At 38.2% G+C, this 26,209-nt stretch overlaps 2 protein-coding genes and 1 non-coding gene across 3 annotated transcripts; 2 read left to right on the top strand and 1 right to left on the bottom strand.

Moving 5' to 3' along the window:
• Positions 1-797: 797 nt before the first annotated feature.
• On the bottom strand, positions 798-869 carry trnah-gug (transfer RNA histidin (anticodon GUG)). The gene has a single exon. It is a non-coding gene; the product is annotated as a tRNA-His (tRNA).
• A 286-nt stretch (positions 870-1,155) lies between these two features.
• Positions 1,156-6,014, top strand: cry5 (cryptochrome circadian regulator 5). The gene is made up of 11 exons (XM_015008327.2): positions 1,156-1,297; positions 1,752-1,974; positions 2,073-2,267; positions 2,371-2,489; positions 2,592-2,746; positions 3,033-3,173; positions 3,254-3,421; positions 3,517-3,657; positions 3,813-3,964; positions 5,171-5,391; positions 5,502-6,014. The coding sequence occupies exons 2-11, from the start codon at positions 1,763-1,765 to the stop codon at positions 5,561-5,563; spliced, it is 1,566 nt and encodes a 521-aa protein (XP_014863813.2). The 5' UTR covers positions 1,156-1,297; positions 1,752-1,762; the 3' UTR covers positions 5,564-6,014.
• Positions 6,015-10,191: 4,177 nt separating this feature from the next.
• Positions 10,192-24,620, top strand: LOC106920788 (alpha-protein kinase 3-like). Its single transcript, XM_088004391.1, has 13 exons — positions 10,192-10,812; positions 13,259-13,380; positions 13,502-13,619; positions 14,236-15,475; positions 16,766-18,767; positions 20,139-20,286; positions 20,374-20,501; positions 20,584-20,619; positions 20,700-20,974; positions 21,194-21,282; positions 21,391-21,608; positions 22,728-22,776; positions 22,895-24,620. The coding sequence occupies exons 1-13, from the start codon at positions 10,685-10,687 to the stop codon at positions 23,214-23,216; spliced, it is 4,875 nt and encodes a 1,624-aa protein (XP_087860517.1). The 5' UTR covers positions 10,192-10,684; the 3' UTR covers positions 23,217-24,620.
• The last annotated feature ends 1,589 nt before the right edge of the window (positions 24,621-26,209 follow it).

Genomic DNA, 26,209 nt, shown 5'->3' with positions numbered 1-26,209 from the left:
CTGAGCTCTTTCCAGTTTCGGTATCTTGATGACTTGTTCAGAAGACATGTTAGGATAGACAAAACTGGTCTTTGTCTTCAGTAAGGTGGGAACTGCTCAGGCCTATCAAGAAGAAAAATTTGAGTCAAAAAAGTAAAACTCTTAATTTGCAATTCAACTGCCATTTATTGTTGTAAGATATGTATCATGGCTGAAAAAGCATGATTCTGGACACCAGCAGCTGAAATGAGTTTTATCCACAAAGTGCCGGCTCTCCACAGCTATAAGGTCAGGAATTTGTGATGAAAATATTCAGATTTCAACTTATCATATCACTAACTAATTGCACTGGTAAGTATGATTTTCCAAATCTTTGGCTAAAATCTGTTTTTGAGTTTATAGACTAAATGAGAATGGTTGAGTTCTGCATTTTACAGAATATGCAGATTTTCAGTTTCATGAGCAATGTCTCCCCCTAGTGATAATTTGGGATTAACAGAGACAAATGAACGTGTGCAAAAACCTCCGCCTACAACAGAAATGTGAACTTTGTAAAACAGTTTAACTAAGGTTATACCATACTACACTAAAACAGGTGCATGCTTTTAAAATGCTGTCTTCTAAATGCGGTAAACAACACAATGTAAATCATTCTAAACTTTTCGGGTAGTACATACAACTGAAAATACACATCGCATGACGTTTCTGTACAGTACAATTATGTATAAATTATCGTTACAAATACTTCCCAATCATTTTAGCTTCATCAGAAGTGAAAAATAAAAAATGAACTCATCTGCCGTGACATTGTATCGCAATGCCGTGACCCGGATTCGAACCGGGGTTGCTGCGGCCACAACGCAGAGTACTAACCACTATACGATCACGGCGAGCTACGATGAGCTGCTGGTACTGCGAGCTGAAACTTTCAAAGTGTTTCCTGCACATCAAATTTTTTTTACTCATTTTGTGTTAAAGCTTAAGTGATTTGATGAGTTACTCTTTCTTTGTATCAGTTAACTGGAAAGCAAACGGACTGCCACTATATTACTGCTGTTAGCGAGAATAATTAATTGTAAAGATATAACTTTGTTCATTGCACAATACTACCATCTGGTGGTAGATCCGACGAGGTGCTGCAGAGTTTATTTTATTTTCCCTTCTGTTTCTGGTCTCTGTTTCTGATTGGTTGCGCTTGGATACGTAACCGTCCTTTTCCTGTTTTGTAACACAACCAACGTGCATATTACAAAAGAGAAAATTGGTCATTATCCAACGCCACATAGACCGTGTGCGAAGAGATCCCGGTAGGGGTAAGGTAGGTAAAGCTATCTGTCAGATGTACATTAATCTTCTATCTTTGTATAGCATGCATACTACGGTGGCCACCGTAGCACACACTGACTTGGGTCCGTTGTGTTTTTGCAGTACAGTAGTTCAATTCAGTTTACTATGTAGCGTCAATTCACAACAAATGTCGTCTCGAGCCACTTTACCAAAAAACCATTTCAGTTCAGTCACCAGTATTGAATATAACAATTATCATCAAAAATGAGATTCATTATTCAGTGCATAAAGCGAAATAATAATTTGCAGATCTACATGCAATTTATGTTCATTTCACAGGTTGTTGCTGCAGGATCGTTGTTGCAGCAGAAGTTTCAACAGTGCAGGATTTATGCTTTTGTTGAGATTTTTACATGTGCTATTTGACAATGACATTTCCATCTCTCAATTTTTTTAAATGATTTCTCACGTGTCTGCATTCACAGATCACCAGGAAATGGCTCACGTGTGTATACACTGGTTCCGTAAGGGACTCCGGTTACATGACAACCCAGCACTGATGGCTGCACTGAAAGACTGTAAAGAGCTTTACCCTGTGTTCATCCTGGACCCTTACCTTCACCACGCCCAGGTTGGCATCAACCGCCAGAGGTTCCTCATTGGGGCACTCAAAGACCTGGACTGCAGCCTGAGGAAACTCAATTCCAGGTAAAAACATGGACACAACTTTCAAAGAAACATCCTTTTTAGACATTTCTGATTGATATTTACAACTGTTCTTTTATACTGTGTTGTGATTTGGCCAGACTGTTTGTCCTGAGGGGGAAACCAGAAGATGTGTTCCCAAAATTGTTCAACAGGTGGAATGTAACAAAGCTTACTTATGAGTATGACACAGAGCCGTACAGTCTACGTCGTGATGAGAAAGTGGCCAGTCTGGCAAAAGAACACGGAGTCGATGTCATCTACAAAATCTCCCACACGCTTTACAATATAGAAAGGTAAATGTCAATTTGAGTATGTCCAGATAGATTTTACCTGCTGTTATTCTCAATTTCCTGCACAGTAATTTTGTATTCTTTCTGGATTGCTATTCCTCTGAAGAATAATTGAAGAAAACAATGGAAAACCTCCTCTAACTTACAAACGTTTGCAAGCAATAGTGCAAAATCTTGGTCCACCCAAAAAACCAATCCCTGCTCCAACTTTGGAAAACATGAGAGGTGTGTAACAAACAGAACCACAGTTTGGAATACTTTGCATTAACAATGGAATATGTTTTGGGTGTCAAAGTGTGACATCTTTTCATTGTTTATTTGCTGAAGATGTTAAGACTCCTGGCTCACAGAAGTATGAGGACAAATACAGGATTCCGACTTTAGAGGAGCTTCGGCTGGACTCACAGTTTCTGGGAGAGGAGCTGTTTCCTGGAGGAGAACAGGAGGCTCTGAGAAGACTAGATGAACACATGAAAAGAACGGTATAGACCTTTTACTTACCTACCACTACCTGCAAGACTTTGGGTTAATTCTGCAGACTAAAGCTAATTCATCTTTAGGGAAAAAGACGGCGAGGTTTATCTTCTTTGGCCATAGTGTAGTGAGTCAAATCAAGTGATCCTCTTTTAGTACATCAGGAATGCTTGACTGTCAGAGCCTTGCAAAGTAAATCTGAACAACCTTTCACTGAAATGACAGTTGTAATGTGACACAGTGTGAAAAGGTGGCAGGATTCTGTGTCTGTAAATTTTAATCTGCTTAATTCAGGGATGGGTGTGTAGCTTTGAGAAGCCTCAGACCTCTCCAAACTCCCTGAGTCCCAGCACCACAGTCCTGAGTCCTTACGTCACCTTTGGGTGCCTCTCAGTAAGAACGTTCTGGTGGAGGCTCACTGAGGTGTATCGGGGGGTGAGTGTCACATTGTACTTCTGGTTAAATAAAAGCAGTGGCGTTAAAACGGCTAATTCTTTAACCTAATTTGTGCGTAGAGAAAGCATTCGGATCCTCCAGTGTCCCTTCATGGTCAGTTGCTCTGGAGAGAGTTTTTCTACACCTGCAGTGTGGGGATCCCTAATTTTAACAAAATGAACGAGAACCCAGTGTGCACAAAGGTGGATTGGGACACAAACCAGCAATATCTTGCTGCATGGAGAGAGGTACTGCGGGTTGAAAAGTGTTCATATTCTAATTAGGGATCATTTCGATTTATTTTCTCATTACTTTTATGTCATGATGTTGTGTTTCCCTGAAGGCTCGGACTGGTTTCCCCTTCATTGATGCAATCATGACTCAGCTGAGGCAGGAGGGCTGGATCCACCACCTGGCCCGACATGCTGTCGCTTGTTTTCTCACCAGAGGAGACCTGTGGATCAGCTGGGAAGAAGGACAGAAGGTGTGTTAATTTGCTTTTATGTACAAATCCAATCCCGGCCTGTGGGTGATAAGCATCTCGTAATCTGCAAAACGAAAGCTTTGCACAATGTTTCTTCTTTGCAGCAGGGTTTGCAGCACAGTTGTGACTGAAATAGCTTGTTGTCTCTTCCTAAGGTCTTCGAGGATCTCTTACTGGATGGTGACTGGGCTCTGAATGCAGGAAACTGGCAGTGGCTGTCAGCAAGCGCTTTCTTCCACCAGTTTTTCAGGGTTTACTCCCCCATCGCGTTCGGTAAAAAGACGGACAAAAACGGAGACTACATTAAGTAAGATCATTTCCCGACTGAATGCAAATAAATTGTGTAATTTTTAGGGCTGTTGTAAACGAATATTTTAGTAATCGAGTAATCTATCGATTATTCTTACGATTAATCGAGTAATCGGATAAAAAAAAATTATAAAATGAAATATTGGTAAATCTGGCATAATACCGGTGTTACTATCAGATATCAATATCAGTCCAATTTTCCATATTTGAGCATCCCTAACAGTTGCTTTTTTGTAGTTTAGAAAACTAACCTGTAACAATAATAGCTCACTTTCTAAGTTAACCAGAAGAAAAGTTATAGAAAAATCTGAAATTATATTGAATTTAATAACAAAGAGGCAGGCTCACAAATATGCTTATAAAAATTGTCTACAATCCAGCTTTTAGTTTATGTATTCATCTTCAGTGAGTTTAATAGATTAATTAAACTCACCTTGCCACCTAACCTGTCACGCTTTGGGTTTGAAAATACGGGAAATGCCGCCTGGAGTGGGAGGAGAGGGCGAATGAACGAACATGGGGTGGAGGGGAGGAAATAGACCAGCGGACTGACGAACCGTTAGACCGGGGGACGAACACGGGGGGAAGCAATACGGGATATTTACGACACCTTCACTGGTTACACTCAGAAACTCATCTACCAGCCATGTACGATGCGCTCCGCCACCCGTTTCTTCAGACCGGGATATGAAATTTATTGTGCGGTTCGTCGGTAAAGCTACATTTACACGGTAAGCATCAGCTACTCAGCCGCCCGCCCTGTTCAGTCTATCCGCTCACCTCAGCGCTCTTCCCGCCGTTCGCTTTCAACCAGCAGCCCCGGAGGAGAAATGCTGCCGTACTCCAGGCATTCCCCAGTCATTTTAAGGATGCTTATTGGTTCTCCAAAAACGATAAAAAGTCGGGCATTATCATCAATCAATAAAATCCCCACGGGCCAATCTTGAAGATTGGACTTTATGCCGCTGAGACTTAGCTTTTGTCAACAACTCAGAGGCGGAAGTGAGAGCTCCGCGCAACGCAAATGAAGTCCCGGCCGGAACACGGTGCGCTAACTAATAAAACATAAATTAACGAAGCTTCGAGGCAGGTAAATTTTCCTCGAGGAATTTTAGTAATCGAGGTACTCGAATCATTCGAGGAATCGTTTCAGCCCTAGTAATTTTATTGCAACGGAACAACGTTGAATTTAATCTGTATGCAGAAAGTACCTTCCTCTTCTGAAGAAGTTTCCACCAGAGTACATCTACGAGCCTTGGAAGGCTCCCCGCAGTGTCCAGCAAGCAGCAGGATGCATTGTGGGAAAAGACTACCCACATCCAATAGTACAGCACGAACAGGTCAGCAAGAAAAACATTCAGAGAATGAAGGAGGCTTATGCTAAGAGGTCTTCAGACAACAATGAGTCACCTATCAAAAAGCAAGGTATTACAGGAATATACATCTCTGCAGGCCTTTTTACTCCTCCGCCTTAACTCACAGTTGCGGTAAAAACCCGTCTTCCTGACAACTACTTCTTTTTGTGTTTATCATAGGTGTGAAGCGAAAGGCTCCATCTGTCATTGAAATGCTGCAGAAGAAGAGCAGGAAAGAGTAATGGGACACAATGAAGAAAATGTACAAATCACTTAATAATTACCACAAAGCAATCTTCATCATAAGTTACTGAATATATTAAGGATTTTGGGACCTTGTCTAAAAAATGTTCTGTCTGACCTTTTATTTTGCATATCATAAATCATTTTCCCTTTGTGTTAAATGTTTAAAAGGCAAGTACTGGGAGAAAAAAAAGTTACATTTATAGTTAAGCTGATAAGCAGCGGAGAAGTTGATGAGTTGCAAACAGAAAAATCTGAGCAAAGACGTCTTGCACCTAAAAATGTTACTTTTTCCTCAAATTAATATTTAGACTAAGATTACTGGATATCTTATTATTAACCCTAAAAGTATTTGTATCGTTTCTTGCCTTCTAGCTAAAGTAAGTGCCTTTTATATTACATATTGCTGCAAACCTATTTCTGCCTAAATAAAGACAATGCAAAATATAATTGGTGCTAATTATCTCTTGTCTATGATTCCAGGATTGTTGTTTCGATGTTCATTTTTTGTGTAGATCCACGGTGAGGTTTTCTTGCTTTTCCCACTAGAGGTCACTCTAGATCTGCATGTAGACAGGTAGGCTTCAGCTCACAAGAACACAAATGATAAAGTCCTCATAAAAAAAGAAGTTTTGAAGAAAATTCAGAGCCAGCGGATAAGCTCAATCTAATCTACAGTGCTCATCTGTACTTACTTTGCACCTGCTTCTTCATTTATCCCGTTCAGCGGCTCTGACATTCAATATAATTACAAATATGCGCCACATGCACGATTATCAAAGGTCTAATAAAATATGGAAGCAGAATTGTGCATGTTTAAAGTTTTTGTTTCTGATTGACACAGGACAGTGTGAGATGAGCAGGACTACATGAAAGCAGTGTGTGTGCGTGTGTGTGTGTGTGTGTTTCACACAGCTGTTCATGGTGGTCAAGTCTTCTCATGTTTCTCCTTCCTTGGACGTGACACTGGTGAGAATATCGAGAGGATGATGTCACAGCCTCAGCAGCAGCGCAGACGGTCATACAAAGCTGTGCTCAGTTTCCACAGAGACCAGTTAAACATCAAAACAGTCTTCTGGTCAACACTGTATCCTCATCGGAGTTAATATTCTCACGTACTTCGGTTCAGTCAGCCATTTTTTTTTTGTTTTTAGGGAAATAATTTGTGCAATGAGTGAAAACAGAATATCTTTACAATTCTTCAGATAAATTTGATTGTTTTCTAATCGGCTCAAATAGATCCATGAATCTGTGAATAACAGCCCTTCTGTATCTACCTCTTTCTCGTTCCTCCGCCGGCGTGGGCCTGTTCCTGTGCATCCCTGTCATCACTTCACCACTCAAACCATCTTGGAACCGTCAGATCCCACCTGAATTAGAACAGCTTGTCCCCACGCAACTGGGGATCATGTCGCTTTAATTGTAGAAATTTATCTCTAGTGTATGTTGCCAGCAAGTCCAGACATCAAAGAACTGATCTGAACTCCTGACCTTGCCTGTTGAAGAGCGAGACGATTCGGTAAACCTAGTGTGGACTTTTCAAAGCTGAGACCAGAGGTTTGCAAACACTATGAAAAGACGCACAACCTTTTAAGTCTCACTTTCTGATGTTTAATCAGATAAAAATGTTGTCTTGTTTTAGGCCAGTTAGCGCTACCAAAATTATTTAGATTTGTTTTTTTCTAAATCCCAGAATGAGCAAGATCAGTTTTACTCAATTTACTTCAAAGTCAGACATTTTATGCAATTCCGTGAGATTTGGTGAAATTATCTTTAAATTATATAACTTGGTTGAAATGTGTTGGATATCTTTCTTTGAAATTCTCATAATATCGTTAGCTAGAACTTGGACCCATTCTTCCAGACACAGTTGATGTAACTAAGTCAGATCGTAAGCTACTTCCTTACACACACTTCAGCTCCGCCTCGTCTGGGACAGATATCAGGGAACTGTGATGTCCATGAGCCACATAGCTCATGTCTGTACTTGTTTCACTGCGGATAATAACACTCATCAGTTTTGGTCGGCATCTTCACAAAACATTTTGCTTTTATTCTAGGGCTGAGAGAAGCATTTCACACAAAACACATTTTTTCTGGTACACAGAACCTGTCTCCTTTATAAACAGCAAAATGTTTTAATAGTTTTATTAATTCAATCTCCAAGTGTAGTTTTATTAGTTTGCAATAATTATAAATATATTCTAGTCTTCCTACAGTTAAGAAAAGTATGTTGTTTTTTGGGGGGTGGGGGGTGGGGGGGGGGGTTATCCAAGCATAAGGTTGATTTTTATAAACTTGAATGTCAGAGTAAAAAAATAAAAACTTTCTCCCTTAGTTGCAGGAGACACAAAGGACTAGAAGTCTGGAAGTTGTGGCGACTCATCGAAGGGTCACCTTTTATTTCACATGAAAAATAAAATGTCAGTGAAAATGGAGATCTGCGTTTGGCCAGTCTGCTTCGTGCATTTTAGTCGGTCCTCGTCTCCACCAGGCCGTCCCTCACTCTGAACCGATCCGTGTCCATTATCACTCAGGTTCTAATGACCGATTCCAGCCATTTATATTTCCCCCTCTGGACCTGCGTTCTATTTCTAATTGTGGACAATTATGTTTGCAAGAGGCAGATAATGGCATGGAGTCGGAGGTAGTCATCTCAGAAATGATTCTTCCTAGATGTTCTGGACGAAGAGATTTTAGGAAGTGTTTTATTTATAGCAAAAGATGAAGCAATAGACATGCAGGGCTGAAAACCTGCCCGTGCAGTGCCTTTTGGTGATTTCATGTTTGCACATTGATCATTTACTTGGATCAGGATTTGTCCGCCAGAGATCACTTTAGTAATAAATCAATTTTCTAGACTTCCAAAATGCTTTATAATTGTGTTTGTTTTGAGGTTTGTTTGTTTTATTTTTATATTTCTTTATATGTTAGCAGAACAAAATAAGAGTATTCAGCAACCTGAGAAGTTCCCCTTTTGCTATATTTTATAAATATGTCTAAGTTTAATAAAATGAGAAACCCACAATTTTCTGTTAATTCAGTAAATATTACATCAGCTGATGATAAATACAGTGTTAAAATATAATGATGCACTTTATTAAAATTCAGCACACTATGAAAAATTAGCTCTTTGTGTTATGGGAAAATTTAACCCCCTTAATGTTAGAGAAAACTTAGGTTTTCATGACAATGACTCCTCATCAATTAATCATTTGTAGATCTATAAGATCAATCATGCATTGATGAGTTGCATCTGTTGGTCACAAAAAGTCCAGTACTGAAAAGCCCCCGAGTTTGGATGCCTCTCCATCTCAAATGCACAAGGATCTGAGGCAACTGTTTTCTCCAACACCTTTCACAGGATGAGGCTCTGCGTCTCATACATATCTATCATCATGGCATATGCGTGTGCTTGGATGGGGTGAGGCGAGCGTCCTGCATTAAATAACAGAGTCAATTTTTAGAAATCAGTTGCTTTATCCATCTAAACAGTTGAACAGTTACAATATGTATATGCCACATCCAAAAGAAGGTGGTGGAGGAGGGGGGGGCTCCTTAATTTGTAAATTGAAATCCTGCATTTTAGTCAATTTTGCTCATCAAGTTAAGTCTGAATATCAGCTCCCTGGAAATAAAGGTGGAAAAACTTTGGAGTTACAAAAGCGGATGATGGGTCAATGGAGCAAATCAATTTAAATAGATGAAAGGAGAGCACATACGTATGTGTAACCTGATGAGTGGAATCGGACAGACATCTTTAAACTTGATAGGCAGAGCTCAGGAAGGCGTAAGTCATGGGAGAACCAGTGCCAGTCGGTCAGCAGCTGATGTTGTTGTGGAGTCTGTTTGCAGAGTAAGACAGACATAATATAATATAATATAATATAATATAATATAATATAATATAATATAATATAATATAATTTTTTGTTGTGTTTTGTTATAAGATAGCATACAGATCTACAAAACTCACGTAACACTCATCAGAGATATGTATAATGTACTGTGCGAGTGTGTGTGCATGTGTGTGTGTGTGCTTGGTTGCAAAAAGATAAGAGCCCTTAGCTTTTTTGGCGGCGGCATCTGTCTATATAAGGCTGTTCTATTCCTGCTGCTTTTCCTCTGGGAACCAGTGGAATTGTCAACCACTGGACAATGCAAGCTACAAAACATGGTAGGCTCTCTCTATTCTGTTCTATTTTTAAAAGAGGTGAACTTGGAAAGATCACCTAAAACTATAGAATCTCTGACTTCAATTTAACGTGGGTCGAGTTTTCATTTTAACTGAAAAGCTTCAGTGATTTTTTTTTGTTAACTTTAAAAAGTATCAGTGCATAAGGACTAATCACACGTTTCTCTTAGTAAATTATCCACTACCATCAGAACCGAGAAGAAAAAAAAAATGTTTTCATGCATTTTCAATCCTTTCTCTTTTTTCAGGTAATGAAAAATTAGGATGTTAAAACATTTGGTATATAAAACACATCATGTTTGTGGAAGACCTGATTCTTTTTATTTTGCGGTTCAGTACAAGACTTGCTATTTAATTGATGTCATATAGCATTTTCTTTTTGTTGATGAAGGTTTGACCAAGTGTGTTCTGCATTTGTCCCTATTTGCAGGCCGACTATAAATAGTCCAGAAGGCTACGCATGCTCGTGTTTGATTGGAAATTGCAACTCCTTAAGTCAGTGTGGTGGAGTATCTGTCATAGGAGGGAATGACACTCAGAATGGTGAGTTACAAAATAATATATAATTATAAAGTCTTCAGTGACAATAGCAAAAGGAGCAAAGTGTAGAGAAAATATGTATGTTTGACTCCACAGAGCATCTTGTAAGAATGATCAGTTTTTTGCAGCAAACAAAATCTGATGTTTTAATGTTGTTTCATGTTACAACTTGGAGCAATCTAGTTTTTTGGTTTGGGTAGTATAGTCAACGTTTTTTATGTTTTTCTTTTCTTTTCTCACTCAAAAGGTTGAGTTGATGTCTTTTGGAAGCTGCAAGGTGAAGAAATAAACTCCAAAACCTATTCTGGAGGATATTTTCTTTCTGAACAGCATTTTTTATATATATATATATATATATATATATATATGTAATCAGTAATAAGTAATGGGTTCACGGAGGACATCAGCACTTTCCGCTTTTGGGAACGGACGGTCCAGCAATGGGAATAATGTCAGTGGGAGAAGCCGGCCCAGTGGCTGCAGCTACCTCTCCAACGTGAGGCCAGAAAACAGGTACAGATTCTTGACAAGTTCTCAGCGATGCATCGCTGGTGAACTATTTCTGGTCAGATGAGCTAATGCATCCATAATTCAGGATTTTTCTGAGATGAAGTCAGCACTTTTTATTTCACTGTTTGTTGCCATGGTACCTCACAGTTTAAATAAGCTGCAAATTGAGATTGGGATCTCAGTTATGTACCATGGGCCCAAATTCAAGCATTCGCAGTGGCGTAAGCATTGACAGATTGGCTGGTAGCCCCTGTGGAGTTCTACTTTATTTTTGCCAATAGATAAACAGTGTGTTTCAGAAAAAAGTCCTCTCTTTGGGTAATACAAAAACACTTTTTTCACAATTAGAAGCATTATGTTTGCTGCACTTAAAGACTCAGATAAATGTTTATCTCTTTTCCTTGACTAACAGCTGTTAACATGTTATTTTTAGCTACTTCTAGTCATATTTATATTAAATTAATGCAAATGTTTACCAAGATGCATACCTCAATTTGGATATTGTCTATATGAGCTGTATCTTCCATACATCCACATAGCAATAGTGGCCAATATAGAGCACTTATATTTTATTTTCAGTAGTTAACATCAAATGAACTGCTTAGTTCTCGCACAGAAAACACAGCTGCATACTCACAATTGCAATATTAAGGTTTGATGTGGCATGTAGCAGTTTGTATTGGTAATAATTATTTTCTGTAAGGATTTCAGGAAGGTGTGAGGGATTGTATTTTTTACCAAATAAACAAGAAGATAGTTTTTTTTTGTTTTGTTTTTTCCCTATGGGGAGTTTGCCTGTTGTGCCTATTTGCTTAGATTGTTACTCAGATTTCCCCACATGGTCTAAAACATCTGCTACAACTGCATCTCAGTAAGTCAGGACATCACAGCCTGTATCTTTATTTCAGTAATTCAATATAAAATATGTTATAGAAATTAAGTAAACACTGATTGAAATATTTCAAGTGTTCATTTCTGTTAACTTTTATGATTAAGCCAAAGTTCAGTTTCTTAGAAAGTGTTATACGGGACTAGAATAATGTTTTATGACAAACAAGGCATGGTGAAAGATAAGGCCACTATGTAATGTAGAGTGTATCAACCTAACTCTTTGTCCATTTGCATGAATTACTGCACCAATGCAGATAGAAGGGTTCAGACCGATTATCTGCGTTTTCAGCCTGGTGTGTTATCTTCCTCTTTTAAACACTCTAAACATTTCTGCAGGGTTCAGCTGAAGTGAGTTTTCTCCTAGATGACAGCACTGACCCTGGAGTTGATAAAACTCAGTGGGACAACTGTAACAAAAAACAAAAACAAAAAAAACTTTCATTCCTTAGACTCTTTTGATTCAGGGTTGACACACGAGAACGCAATAGCTGTGTCCTAGACAGGTCTTTGTTCTGTGGCTCTCGAACCACTGACTCCAGTTCCACGACTTTTCAGTCTCCCACAAACGTGCTTCCCTCAAAGAAGGAGTTATTCCTGGTGTTTATGCACCTTTTCTAATTGTTTTTCTGCTCCCTCACTTTCCCATTTCTATGCTTAAATATGTCACTTTGTGGACAGCTACTGTCCTTACAATTTACTTTTTGTAGCTCCCCCTCTCTGTGGAGGGTGTTAGTGACAGACTGTTGGAAAACTATTAAGTCAGCTGTCTTATGTATACTCTATCAGTATACTCATACTAAAAATCCTTCATTGCCTTCATGTAAGATTAAAATGTTTTGGGGTTTCCATTAGCTGTAAGCCATGCTAATTAAAAATCAACAAAAATACACATTTGGAATATCAATCAGTGTGTAATGAATCTAAATAACTAGTTTCCTTTTTTACTCGCATTACTGACATAAACTTTCCAATCATGTTCTAATTGATTGAGATGTATTTATTTTTAAGATTAATGGTAATTTGACTGTGGGGGTGAGTTTCTCCCTGAATATTTGTGTATTTTTGTGTCGGACTGGTAAACGGTTCAGGGCGATCTCTTGGCTTTTGCAGGTGTGTTTGGCTGGATCCGCCGCAACCTAAATACTGTAGAGTCAAACAGGTAGAGAAGGAAATATGGAATATAGCTAAATATTGATGGTTCTTTTTGTTCCCTGCAATGAGAACATGTTCCTTCCTTCATCTTTTTCTGCAATTACAGACATGTCACAACAATGACATTTGCACTCCCCCTTAGGGATGTTGCAAAAATGTTTTAATCAAACGTTGTCTCAGATCTGAACTAGTTTTATTGATGAATTTGATGAAACAATATGAATTAATGAGGTCCTGAGATGACACACTTTGTGTTTTAATTTTAGGTTCGCATTCATCTGATTTGACACTAGTGAGTTTGGACAGCTGTGATTTGGTTTAATTGTCAGGGCATTACTTTTAGTTCCTCTGCCTGAAAACAAACATAGAAACATAATAAGCGAGCAATTTCCCATTTCTTGCACAGGAGCACACTCTGCAGCGTAATGGCACAGTTAGCTGAAGAAATGCCGCCCTCCTTCGTGACTACTTTGAAATCAAGAGCCGTGTCTGAAAGCTGCAATGTAAAGTTCACCTGTGTGGTTACAGGTATACATGGCTTCACACAAAGATACAACATAGTAACAGCGTGTTTAAAACACATTGAGCTTAAGGTGACTGAAAAATTTTAAATTATGAAATTTAACTTGCTTTTTGTCTCTTTTCTCAGGACACCCTGTCCCTCAAATTACCTGGTATAAGGATGACAAGCAGATGGATAGATACTGCGGGCTGCCTAAATATGAAATATTCCACAATGGACAAAATCATTCCCTGCACATATACAAGTATTTATATCCAAAAACACTGTTAAAGTTATTTAATTAAGATATTATAAAGGTCAGAATTATATTAAGCTTTCACACAAAGAAATTATAATTACATAGCCACTGCTCTCCAGGTTAATAAGGACCACAGTATTTGTTTCATTTAACAAAAGATGCTGAAGCTAAAAAGGTGAAACTGAATGTCAAGAATAAGAGCTACATAAAAGTGAAATCCAAAGAAAGTGGAAAGAAAAATTAAGCTGAATGAAACTTTACTCAAGCTCCATGTAATTCCTTATGCAGGGGCTTAAATAGTTCATTCACATATTTTTATGTAAATCTCTGTGTTATTATTGGTAATAATAGCAGAAGAAATATCACCATGAGCTAGTTTAACATGTAAATTCATTTTTTAGACATGTTGAAACAAACTGTTAGCGCCCGTCAACAATTTCACACCATTTGATGCATTCAGTGGTGTTTTATTTTGAAGATAATTTACACATATCCTCAGCACTTCTAGTTCTCCTAGTATATTGCAGTCCAAAGTTAATTCTGCCTCTTAAATAAGACGTATGTGTCTGCTTTTGATGTTGATAATAATCTCCTTGTTCATGTGATTTTAATAAATCCGCAGTTGCACTATGGATGATGCAGCTATCTACCAGGCCTCTGCCATCAATAGTAAAGGAATTGTTTCCTGCTCGGGGGTCCTCGAGGTTGGCGAAATGAACGAGTTCAAGATCCACCAGCGGTACTTTGCCAAGCTCAAACAAAAGGTTGAAAACAAATGCAGGGAAACACAAGGAAAAGAAAACCTGGAGCCCCTGCGAACCATCAGCCCAGACCGAACCCAGAGGAAACGCCGCTCAACAATGGAGGCCTTTGTCAGCATGCCGAGCCCCATAGAGGATGGAGGCAGTGAAGAGATCCATCAGGCAGAAGGTCTGGAGACTGAATGTATGTTGCAGAAGGGCACTGTTGAGGAGGTCTATAACAATTCAAACACTGACATAAAGGAAGCTGTGTGTGCTAAGACAACTGGACATATAAACAATGACCCTGGCAATAAGAGTAGAACATACGCGTATGATCCTGATCATAAGAGTTTTACCTCTCAACAACCAAAATCTCCTTTTGTCATGAAGAAGATTAAAATTTCCGACAGTGCAACACCCGTAAAACCAGAAAGTTTTGGTGGAGGGAAGATGATGGAAGACAATACTTCTTCTGCAGCGGCTGTCTGCACAAAGACTGTACGAGCTAGTAGAAATTCAGATGAAGTCATGGAAGTAGAAAGCAGTGTCAGTCCATCTCTTATAAATACTAACTCAAAAAATATAAAAGGGGAACATGGAATATTAGCGAAAGAGGAGGGATTGTTCATTAAGAAACCGTCAAAAGATGTAAACATGTTTAATAAAAGGAAAGTGCCTTCACAACGAGAAATTGTCCCTACATCAGAGATCTCTGTTCCTGCATCTCCAAGCCCTACGGTGTCAGAAAAAGAAGGCAAGAAAATAGCCAAGCACACAAATGAAGGAAGTTACAAAGAAACAGAAAAATGTTTGGAGAAACAGAAACAGGTTCCTCACTTTGTGCCTGCACAAAACAAGTCAAGCAACAAATCAAGACTTCTAAGCATTACTAAGGAGGACACTGATAAAACCGGACCTGTTGGAACACTGGATACCGACGTAAAGTCAAACACATCTCTGGATGGTTCTGGTTTTAGAGAGCCAGTGGACACACCATGTGACACAGGGGCTGTTTCGCTTCAATGCCCGCATGAACGCGCTGAGAGTCTGCTGCCTGAGAAAGAGACAAGCCCCTGCCAAAAAAAGGAGTCTGCGTCTCAACCAGCAGTGCCAAGTGAGGTGAGTTAACATTTTTCGCATGAGGTCATAGCGGCTTTGTGCCGGCAGCACAGACCCCATAAGCAGCACAAGCATCCTGGTGATATTAATAGCTTTTACAAGCATGCCCTGTTCTGGGTAACGAGCTTTAAATGACGCACATGTTGACAGCCGGAGCAGTTGTGTTGATGCAAGACATGGTCTCATGGTTGGCTTTGTGCTCTTATTCTGATAGAAGTTTTAGTTTTTGTAACCCGTATAATCTGGTAGAGCTCATGAAATGGTGACATTTATGTTTGAGTTGTACATTATCCCTTTCTAAAGAAAATGTATTATTATTATTATTATTATTATTATTATTATACACATGCTGGCAAAACATTGCATAATCCCAACATTCATACTCAAGGACCAGTGAAACATACCAAAAATATTGTAAATATTAAATCTATAGTATATGCCTGTACTAAATTTGTCAAAAATATTATTAAAGTATAATTTTGTTTTAGATTTAATTATAATATTTTTAAGATACAGACATGGAACATAACACAATGAGTCTTATAAGGCTCTGTATATTAAAATTAGGTTTTTATTGTCTTCAGTAAGATTCAAGCTAGATGTTTTCCCTTAAATGTAGCCAAATATACATGTTTAGTTTTTCTTTTCCAAATGAAAATGATAAATGTAAGTAAAAGGAACAAAACACAAAGGTTTTCGTTAACTGAGAAGAATGAATGTCTACAGTACACCGCTTATGCAATCGCCTCAACCTCATCTGCATAGTGTGAGCTGAGACAAAGCACCACATGGCAAGACAACTACTTAAAATAATTCACATTCCTTTGTGGCCACCTTACATTTAAAATAGCAACCTTCCTTCTGAATATGCCTCTAGATGTTAGGAGTGGAAAGATAAATGTAAAGGGTAAAAACTTTGACGTCAGTTCAGAGTTTGCTTCTTGGACTTAACTGGATTTAATCCCTTCATGATACATTGAGACAAGGAGAAGTCTTTAAAAAAAGGAAAAATACTAGATAAAAAACAAAATATGTTGTTACTTTTAAACACTGAATTCTTTTATTGCAATGCTTTATTAATACTTGCACTGGCTGAATCAGTATGTTAAAGGTAAATTTACCAACCTGAATTGGTTTACAGTTTAGACCAATGTAGCACATTGTGCAAATTATTTTCCTTCTACGTTGTGGATTGCTGTGTGGCTGTTTTTAAGTTTGCATGTGTTTATTTATGTCAAGCAAAGCCAGGGATAAAGGAATAAGTATTTACGGCTTGTATTATATCCCAAGGTTACAAAGGCCGACGCAGACATGAACTGGAATGATGCACCTGTCAGCCTTAAGCTACCACTCAACCAGCACAACATATACTCAGAGCTGCCACAAAAGACAGATGACATCCTGACCTCCCCTTTGTCCAGTAGTCCTCAAACAATCACTGATGAAACATCACAGGCTACGTCGGATGATTCCAGGAAACCAAATGGAAGCTGTTCAGCCATTTTTACTCGCTTACAGAAGTCTGCACACGAAATCCCTAGTTGTAGTGGAAGCATCCCGCAGTGTAATGTTGCTGTCACCCAGCAAAGCCAAGTGGATACAGCTATAAAAACCTTTGACGGGACAGAAATACAAGAAGAGAAGTTAAAGGTTAGTGAGGTGGGTAAGTTCAAAGTTCAGACTGTCAAGGGGACTCGAAGTGAGAAGATACTGGAAGTGGAGACGAGTTGTCTACACGAAAAAGCTAACTCACAAAAGACCAAAGATGTAGGGAAAAAAGACTCTGGGGAAAAATCTGCACAATCTCCTATCGCTGATGCTAAGAAGACTCAATCCACACACTGTGAGGATTTGAAGGAAGGTCGACTTGAGATTGCTACCCGAAAACAACTTCCTGAAAACACAAATGCACCTAAAGACACAATGACATTCACAAAAATACCCAAAACTGAATCCAAAGTTATTTCTATTGCTGAACTTTTAAGATCTCAAATAAAGGCTCTCGAGTTGACACAAGACAATCCAGTCTCCAACGTGTCTGTCCCCTGCAAATTAACCAAAGACCCTTTGATAAAGGATAAAGAAGTATGTCAGCAAGCAAGAGATGAATCCAAAAAACGTACACCAGAGGTGAATACTATCAAGACTAAAAATGAACCTGAGACAAGCACTGTCAGAGTACCTGAAACGAACCTAAAGGAAACACTCATGAAGGTCTATCAGCAGCTCAATGAAAAGGAACAGGAACATGTTCTGACTTCAAATGAAACTTCAACAACTGTTCAAACTTTATACACACCTGTTGTGGTCCCTTCTACCTTTTTCAAGGAAACTCACACAGCATCAGATATAAACATGATCCACGGAAGAGTGGATAAAACTAATGAAGATGTTATGGACACCAGTCAGGAAACTGTGGTTCCGTTAAAAGATTATTCTATTACTTCTTGGTCTGGGAGTAAAAATGTAAACAACAGTCCCCATTCTTTACCTTCAGAGAATGGATTCATTAAGGAAATTCAGTCAATTTCAAATCCACCAGAAACTAGTCTTCAGAAATCCGGTTCTGTAATTACAGCAGCACATACGGAGAACAACATTCAAAAAGAGCAGGTTACAGTTGTGGAGCACACTAGAGGAGGAACTGTTCCAGATCCCAATATGGTAACATCAATTTCACAAAAACAGCTCAACGACAAATTAGAAAGAGTTTCTGAGCAATGCAAAATGGAGAAACGTATAGCTAATTCATTTCAGACCTTGCAAGCATATCATCAGTCTGAACATGAATTTAGTTTAACTAGGCAAGTAAAGGATATTCTTCCTACAGGGCAGGAGAGCTTAGTGGTTAAAGACGGTATGAGACCTGACCCGTTCAACATTTTAACTCCAGAGTTCACACCACTGTTGAAGAAGATTGATTTTATTTCACCGATTCCCTCTGCTACTCCACAAGAGCTAGCCTCTGGGGCACGTCGCAAAATCCCAACATCGAATGCAAAAACAGAGGAGGCTCAAGAGTCAACATCACCCACTAATGGCCAAACTCAGAAAAGAGAGACGCCTGGTCAGAGCAGCAAGCTCCCAGCAAGCTCTGTGTCTCCAAGCCTGTCACAACGGTCGCCTTTACTGCGCCCCGCAGAAGAGCAAACATCTGTGGAAGAAAGGCAATCTCCACTTTTGACCAGAAGGAAGATGGCTTCTGAAACTCAAATACAAACCCAACTGCGTACTGAGAAGATCCCCACCGAGGGCAAACCTACAGAGAAGGACAAACATAACCCATTCAAAGGTAAAGTGGAAAATGAAATGACCTAATCTCTTTAAAGGCTTCTATAGTTGCTCTTACAGAAAAGGGGATGCCATCAAAGGTAGTTTTGTAATATAGATAGATCTGCTAGAGAAGTAAGTTCTCACATTTTTTTGCTGTTGGGCAAAAAATATTGCACAGGGATAAACGTGCACTAACAACATGCAGATAATGGTGCATGAAGAGAGTGCCAATTTTGATCCTAAGCTAGCAGCAGCAACCACAGGCATTACAGATGTTGTCACATCCCAGTGAACTGCCCAATAAGAGATTCAATCTCCCTCTGCAAATCAGTTTGTTCAATTTAAAAACTGAAATGATTTCGCTGAATTTGTCCACACAAAAAAAATTCCAGATTACAGTATTTTGCTTGCAAAAGAGCAAAACTAAAAACACATTCAAATCTATTGAAATCACTATCAGCCCTATGCAACACACAAAACTGCCTCATAACAAATCATCTTTTAACTACACGACGTTTGTGTAATTGAGTGAAGGTTGTTATAATGTTTTGTTTTCTATTGGCTTTTAATGATAGTCCATCACTGTCAGCTTACTACTTTTGCACAAAATCATTTGAAATCTAGGGTCATTGGATTCTATGCAGGCAATAGACACGGGTCCATTTTGCGTTTAGTTGTCATCTTAATCGGCACATTTTACGTTAAAAGAAAAATCAATATCTCAGTGCATTTTTCTCTAACTACATTAATTCTTGTCTATTTTTTACGGATTACAGTTTTCACACATTTCGTCACGAGATTGTGTTGCTATAGTCCAAAATGTTTTTTCACACATCGTTGGCAGAAAGGCTGCAAAATGGCTGTGGATCTTCTTTCTATCTCTCTCTCTCTTTTTTTTAGCTCGTTTCCATTGTTTATAAACAGATAAACAATCATGGGCTGTCATCATTAGGATATGTGTGTACCTACAGTGTTTTAATATCTCACAGATGCTTGTTACATTAATCATACAAACATTAACTTGGAGCTTTACATGCTTTAAAGAAGTTGCAACACAGTATTCATGGTAGTGCCGAGCTTAACAATAATCCATGAGCTCACTGCTGTCTCCTGCATGGAGTTTGTATACTATTAACATGGATCTAGGGAGTTTTTCAGTGTCCTCAAGTTTCTTCACTGTTCAGAAACAAGGATGAAATTGTAACTGGTAACTAAAAGATTTTGAGTGTTTCTGCGTTGGTTGAAAATTGAACACCGTCTCTCACCTATAGACTGCTATGAGCAAAATTTACTATGAGATCATCCTTGCAAAAACAAAGATTGCATGTTGCAAACATGCCCAACTAAGGGGGGATTTTCACTGTGTGCTCTGTGTCATGGTTCTCTCCAGCTCCTCAGGTTATCCGTAAGATCAGGGCTGAAGTCTTTGCAGATGGCTCTGGACACTTGAAACTGTGGTGCCAGTTCTTCAATGTTCTTAGCGACTCAAACGTCAAGTGGTACAAAGATGAGGAGGAGATTGCACAGGTTAAAAAAATGTAAGTTCATCACAATATGTTTTTTAATTGTTATTTTGTTTCCAATAGTTTAGAAACATTATAAAATGTTTGTTGTGTGTCTTCCAGTGCAGGGGACGAGACCCAGGTCAACCTGGCCATTGTTCAGGCATCGTGTAAAGACTCAGGAGTTTACGGATGCTCAATAACCAATGAATATGGTTCTGACACCACAGACTTTCTACTTAGCGCTGATAGTATGTATACTATCAAAAGTAATATTTCTATGATAGTTTTATTATTTGCTACAAGACACGTTTAATCTGCCTTGTTTTTCAGTTTTGGCTGGAATGTCTCTGCGTGAGGACCTTGGTGGTAAGATCAGACTTAAATATTTATTTTTCTGTTATTTATTTATTTTGTCAATAAACCTCTGTTTATTACTGTTCATACAGTTGGGGAGGAAATTGAAATGACCCCCCTCATATTCAACAAGGGACTGGCGGATTCAGGCATCTGGGGCAACAAGTTCTTTGGACGTATAATAATGACGGAGTCACAAATTGGAGCTAGCTGTTCCAGTAAAATCTGGAGAGCTAAAGTCATTTACGGCCTTGAGCCTGTTTTTGAGTCTGGTAACACATGCATAATTAAAACACGCAGCCCTATCACCTATGCAGGCAAGGAGGAAAGCTCGCTCATAGAAAGGAACCAGCACATCATGAAACAGGTATCTGAAAAAGTGTAATTTTGCGTATTATTCTTACCATCCTAGATTCAAAAACGTCACACAGTATACGAGGAGTTTTAACATTAAAGGAAGCCAGGTGTCATGTCTGCCACCCACACAGGATTACTGTGATACTAATCTACTTAATCTTAAATAAAAAAATTATACAGAAGGTTTTGCTAATCTTTTACTGGCTGTGATACTATGTTTTCCATACAGGAGTGTAGAAATCAGAACTTGGCACGGGAATACTGCAAAATCTTCAGTGCGGAGGCGAGGGTCATAGAAAACTTTGGACCCCCTCTGGAGTGAGCAACATCAATTTTTAGTCTTGATAATAAACCGTCAGATGCTCTAAAAACTTTCCTTAAAAGTTATTCCCACTCTGACCTTATTTATCCTCACTTCCTACACAGGATAAGTCCAGTGTACTTGATGTACAGACCAGCAAACCCAGTCCCCTATGCCACTGTGGAAACTGATCTGCTTGGAGTCTATAAGAAATACTCTGTCCTGGATGATACGGGGAGAATAAACGTCAAGACCGGTTCTGAAGTAGAGCAGAAGTGCTGTGCATTGCAGCACTGGATTTTTCAGTGGACTTCTGGCAATTTGCTTCTCACTCGCCTGGAAGGTGAGCTGACACTCAACGTCAGTGGTGCATTGTGGAGTTTTACATACAGTCACTGGCCACTTTGTTAGGTATACCTTCCTGGTACTGGGTTTGGACCCCATTTTGCCTTCGTTATTTGTGGATATATTCAGCAAGGCGCCTTTATTAAAAATGGATTCTAGATATTATTGACATCATAGCATCATCCATTTACTGCAGATTTATTGACAGCACATTAATTGGATTGAGGTCTGATGACGATGGAGGTTATTGTTGTACAGTAGCTCATTATTTTATTCAATAATTCTGTGACTTGGTGCATTATCCTACATAAAATAACAAGCAGGAGATGGATACACTGTGATCACAGAGTGAGGGCCCGAATCCTCTGGATTGATACAACAGCAGATCCATGTTTTTGTGTTATTCATGCTAAATTTTGACCCCACCATCTAAATGTTGCAGCTGAAATTGAGTGATCAGATTTTAATGTTTTTCCAATCTGCTATGATCCAATTTTGTGAGCTTGTGTGTGGTCTTGGATTTCTATTCATAGCAGATAGTAAACGCATGTGGTGTGCTCTGCTGCTGCTGCTGCAGCCGTCCATCTGTCTCAGGGTTGTTGTGTGTGATTATATTTTGCATCCCTTCGTTACAACATTTGTGTTTTTTGTGTTTTTTTGCTATGTTTTCCTTTCTATGAGTTTGAACCAGTCATCTTTGACCTTTTACTCAAGTCATATTGAGCCACACAGTTACTGCTCACTGGATTTTTTTTCTTCTTTTTCAGACCACTCTCAATAAAATTCAGCCATTTCAAACAAAAGTCATGCATGCACAAATTCCTACTTCTATTATGCATAACAAACCATATCAGAATTCTTGCTAAAGTGTTTTTTCTTTATACAAACAATCGTAAAGCAAGAACTTTAAGAGAAAATTTTCAAATTTTATTTTAGTAATGTTTTTATCCTCTCACTGTAGAGAGACATGTGCCCAGTGTTTTAATCAAATGTATTATGTTCCACATTTTCCAGTATCATGTCGTGTAGCAGTAATATCATGAGCACATCTGTCACATCTAAACATGCTAACAAAACAGCAGAAAAAATCGAGCTTCTGTTTGGTTTCGTTTTGCAGGTGTTGACACCAAGATCACCAATGTCGGTGTTTCAGTCAAATCAACAGGGTAAATATACGTGTGTAATGTTTTTGCAAATTATGCTCCTTGAGCCTCGTTTTTACAGGTAATTTGCATTTGCACAAATCGTCACTGCAGCCTTTCTGTGTTCTGTGTTATGCTGCAGGCACCAGGGTTTATCCGTTGAAGGAAATCCCAAGGTTTTTGATCAGTTTGTCCTGCAGCACAAGTGCAACTACTTCTGCGGCCTGCTTGGGCTGAGGTCTTTGAAGGTCATGGACTCTTTAAGCACCCCAACAAAGCCAAAAGGCTCCAAAAGCCCCTTACTGCAGCGCAAAAAGGCTGTGCCCTCTTCCAGCCCTCAAACCAGCAGAAAAGCTGCTGTTAGCCCCAGGATGCCCAGGAAGGCTGAACCTGAAGGCAACAAGAGTTCTTCGACTCAAAAAGATCCTGACGCTCCCAAGGTAGTGAAAGCAGTGCAGACCTGACAGAGCAGTATCTTCCCAGAGATCTTACGTTACAACTAGTACCACTTCACAAGTCCCCACAAGGAAGTTAGAATAGTTTTAATAATTACATGTAATAATATTTAATTTTACCATGTACCATTCCTTGCCCTATGATACTTGCTGTGGAGAATATTTGTTATATGCTGCATTTTATATTTTTAATTCAGTTATTTAATAAGAAGTGTAGTCCTTTATGAATTTGTTGTTTTGTTAGTTAAACACCAGATTGTAGAAGCCTAACTCAGGTCAGTATCTTTACTACAAAAGTGTAAAATTAATCAAACTGAAGCTGTGTTACATGTTACACGTTCATGACTGTTACTGACAGCTTAAGAAGTAAAAATATAAATATGTATAGCCTACAAAGCATTAGCAAGCATATGAAGCAGACCTGGAGTCAACCATTTTTTTTCTTATAAAAATTTAAGCTTATTCAGCTTTAGATGGTACTGTTTTACAAAATCAGGCGACGTGATTATTGGGTTTTATTTTGCAAGCTGAGATGTTTTCTTGCTACTCTACTTTGCACTTTGTATTTTTAAGAACTGACTCTTGAATGTAACACACTATGCAATAAAATATATGATGAAATCCATTTGCTTAGAGATTGTAAAAAAAAAAAATACATTACATATACATTTCTACATTTTTATGACTTCTGTTATAATTTTATGGATTTCTTTATAAATTAGCAGTACGCAAAGTTAGCTGTGAATAGTTTGCAACAGACAAATTTATCAGAGTATTCAAGTCATGCTGAGTTCTGGTAAACTCAGTTCAGTCATTGTCACCATCAGTTTATCATTAACTTTAAGAAGCTCATTTAGTGAATGCACAGGTTGGAAATAAATGCAAAACTGCTCAGCTAAACTTGACTGCATTGTTAGATAACTAGGATAAAATTGAAATCCACATGAGTGACTTTGAATCAGTCTTAATGATGCGATTGATTTGACTCTTTTTATATAAGGCCTTGAGACAAGATTTATTTTGATTTGGTTCTACATAAATAAGCTCAGTTGTATTCGTCTGAATTCATTTTTCATATTTTAGATAGGCAATCTTTGTCACTCTAATATTTTTCCTTAATTGCGCCATAGTTCTTGGTGTGGAAGGACATCTACTAAAATAGGCACAGATTATCATAGGGAAAGTCACTGTTGATAAGATGGTCACCACTCAAATGTCCTCTGCACAATCACCAAGTAAGCCTGGCAGGTAAGGACACATTAGAAAAGAGAATATATTTTTCACAATTGAAAAATAGTTTTATGTGAGTTTTTTTTTTTTTTTTTTTTTTTTTTATTTGCTGATTTTAACAGGTACAGTTAATTTGGAGAAGTCTGTCTCTCTCGCTAATTCTCATTAAAACTGTTGCTGCAGCATTTTGGTTTTGTGAGAAGTTATTCCAGAGAGGTGGCCAAGATTTTTTGTATTCCAAGAAACAAAGACTATTTCACACATACATATCTGACATTGGTTCTCACTCTTGATCAGAAATAGCCTAGCAGTAAAAACATGTCCAAATGTAACACCTCTTATAGGAGGAAAGTCGTTTTATTTGGTTAATACTTCCCCCAGCTATTTCATCTAAACCTTTCTAAAGTTTTAACTGGCATATTAAAATAGAAAGATTAGCTAGTCCACTAAAACTGTGGAATAATTTGCAGCTAATTTACCTCAGTCATCTATAACATCTCTCTTCAAAACAGCTCACAAATAAAGGACGCAGATGCAGATCTACTGCCACTAAACAATACAGGACAGAAATTAAAATTTACCAATTTCAATGTGAAAACAACTTTCATTGCTGTGAACTAGTCCCTGTGATTGGAACAAATAAAGGATTAGTGAAATAAAGCAGCTTTATAGGGTTTAGCAACACAAAGGGCCAAATCAAATTCCTTCACAAATATTAGAGAATGAATTATCTTGCATGTACAATGTATTTGCAGGGTGACATGAACTTTATCATGTTAATTATATGTGATTTTCAGTCATTAGTGAGTCATCGCTTATGTAAGTGGTGGCCACACACACACACAAACACACACACACTGACACTGGTGCTGGAAAGTAAAATTTATGCAAAGATGGGCGTGTAGTGTCATGCCAGTAGATCGGTGGATTTCTACACATGAAGGAAATCATATTATTTAGGTGTGAAGTTACCAGTGCTCTATCTTTAATGTTATAGCGACACCTCTTCTCATATTACCATGTTTTTGGTAATATGGAAAACATGCTAGTACAAAAATAGTAGTCAGCTTGTTTTATATTCAGCCTGGCGAGAAATTGAGTGAGCTTCAGAATATGCGTTTCACCAAAGTGCGTAATGAAGCGACATGCAATTTTTCTACGCAGCTTTAACTCGTTCGTATTAGTAAAATGCACCGAAGATTTACAAGGCCAACATTAAAACTAATAAAGCCTTAGAAATAAGACGAAATGTCTAGTTTTTCCCTGATACTTATTTTTACATGTGAATTTCATTGAGACACTTTTTCACTCTGCTTGTATGAAGCTGAAGCTTTGTTACTTTACTTCATTTAAATTCAAAACTGTTTAATACCATTCTTGTTTAGATCTCAGACCTACAACAATTTTACTAGCATGGACTATATTTAATTAACTTAATTACTAAAGTACTTAAGGTTCTAACTTAAGTTTAGTTTGCTTGTTTGTTTGCATGCTAAAGCTCAGGCTTTTATAAATAGAACAGAATAGACTAATCCTTTACCTTCATTTGGTAAATTTAACCATATCAGCAGCAAAGTGAAAACACAAAATATTGAAAATGAAATAAGGATTTTACAGTAAAGTCATATATACAACATAAGAAAAAATTGTGCAGAACTTTAATTCACTTTCACAGCATTTAATTAGATTTATTAATGGTTTATTAATGGTTGGTGTAACCAGCTGTTGAACTCTTCTTTAAATAAACAGAGAGATAGATGATAGATGATATA

This window comes from Poecilia mexicana, unplaced genomic scaffold (genome assembly GCF_051168715.1).
Source record: "Poecilia mexicana isolate PSO_F unplaced genomic scaffold, ASM5116871v1 scaffold_3, whole genome shotgun sequence".
Classification (NCBI taxonomy): Eukaryota; Metazoa; Chordata; class Actinopteri; order Cyprinodontiformes; family Poeciliidae; genus Poecilia; species Poecilia mexicana.
This window is presented reverse-complemented; position numbering and strand designations above follow the sequence as displayed.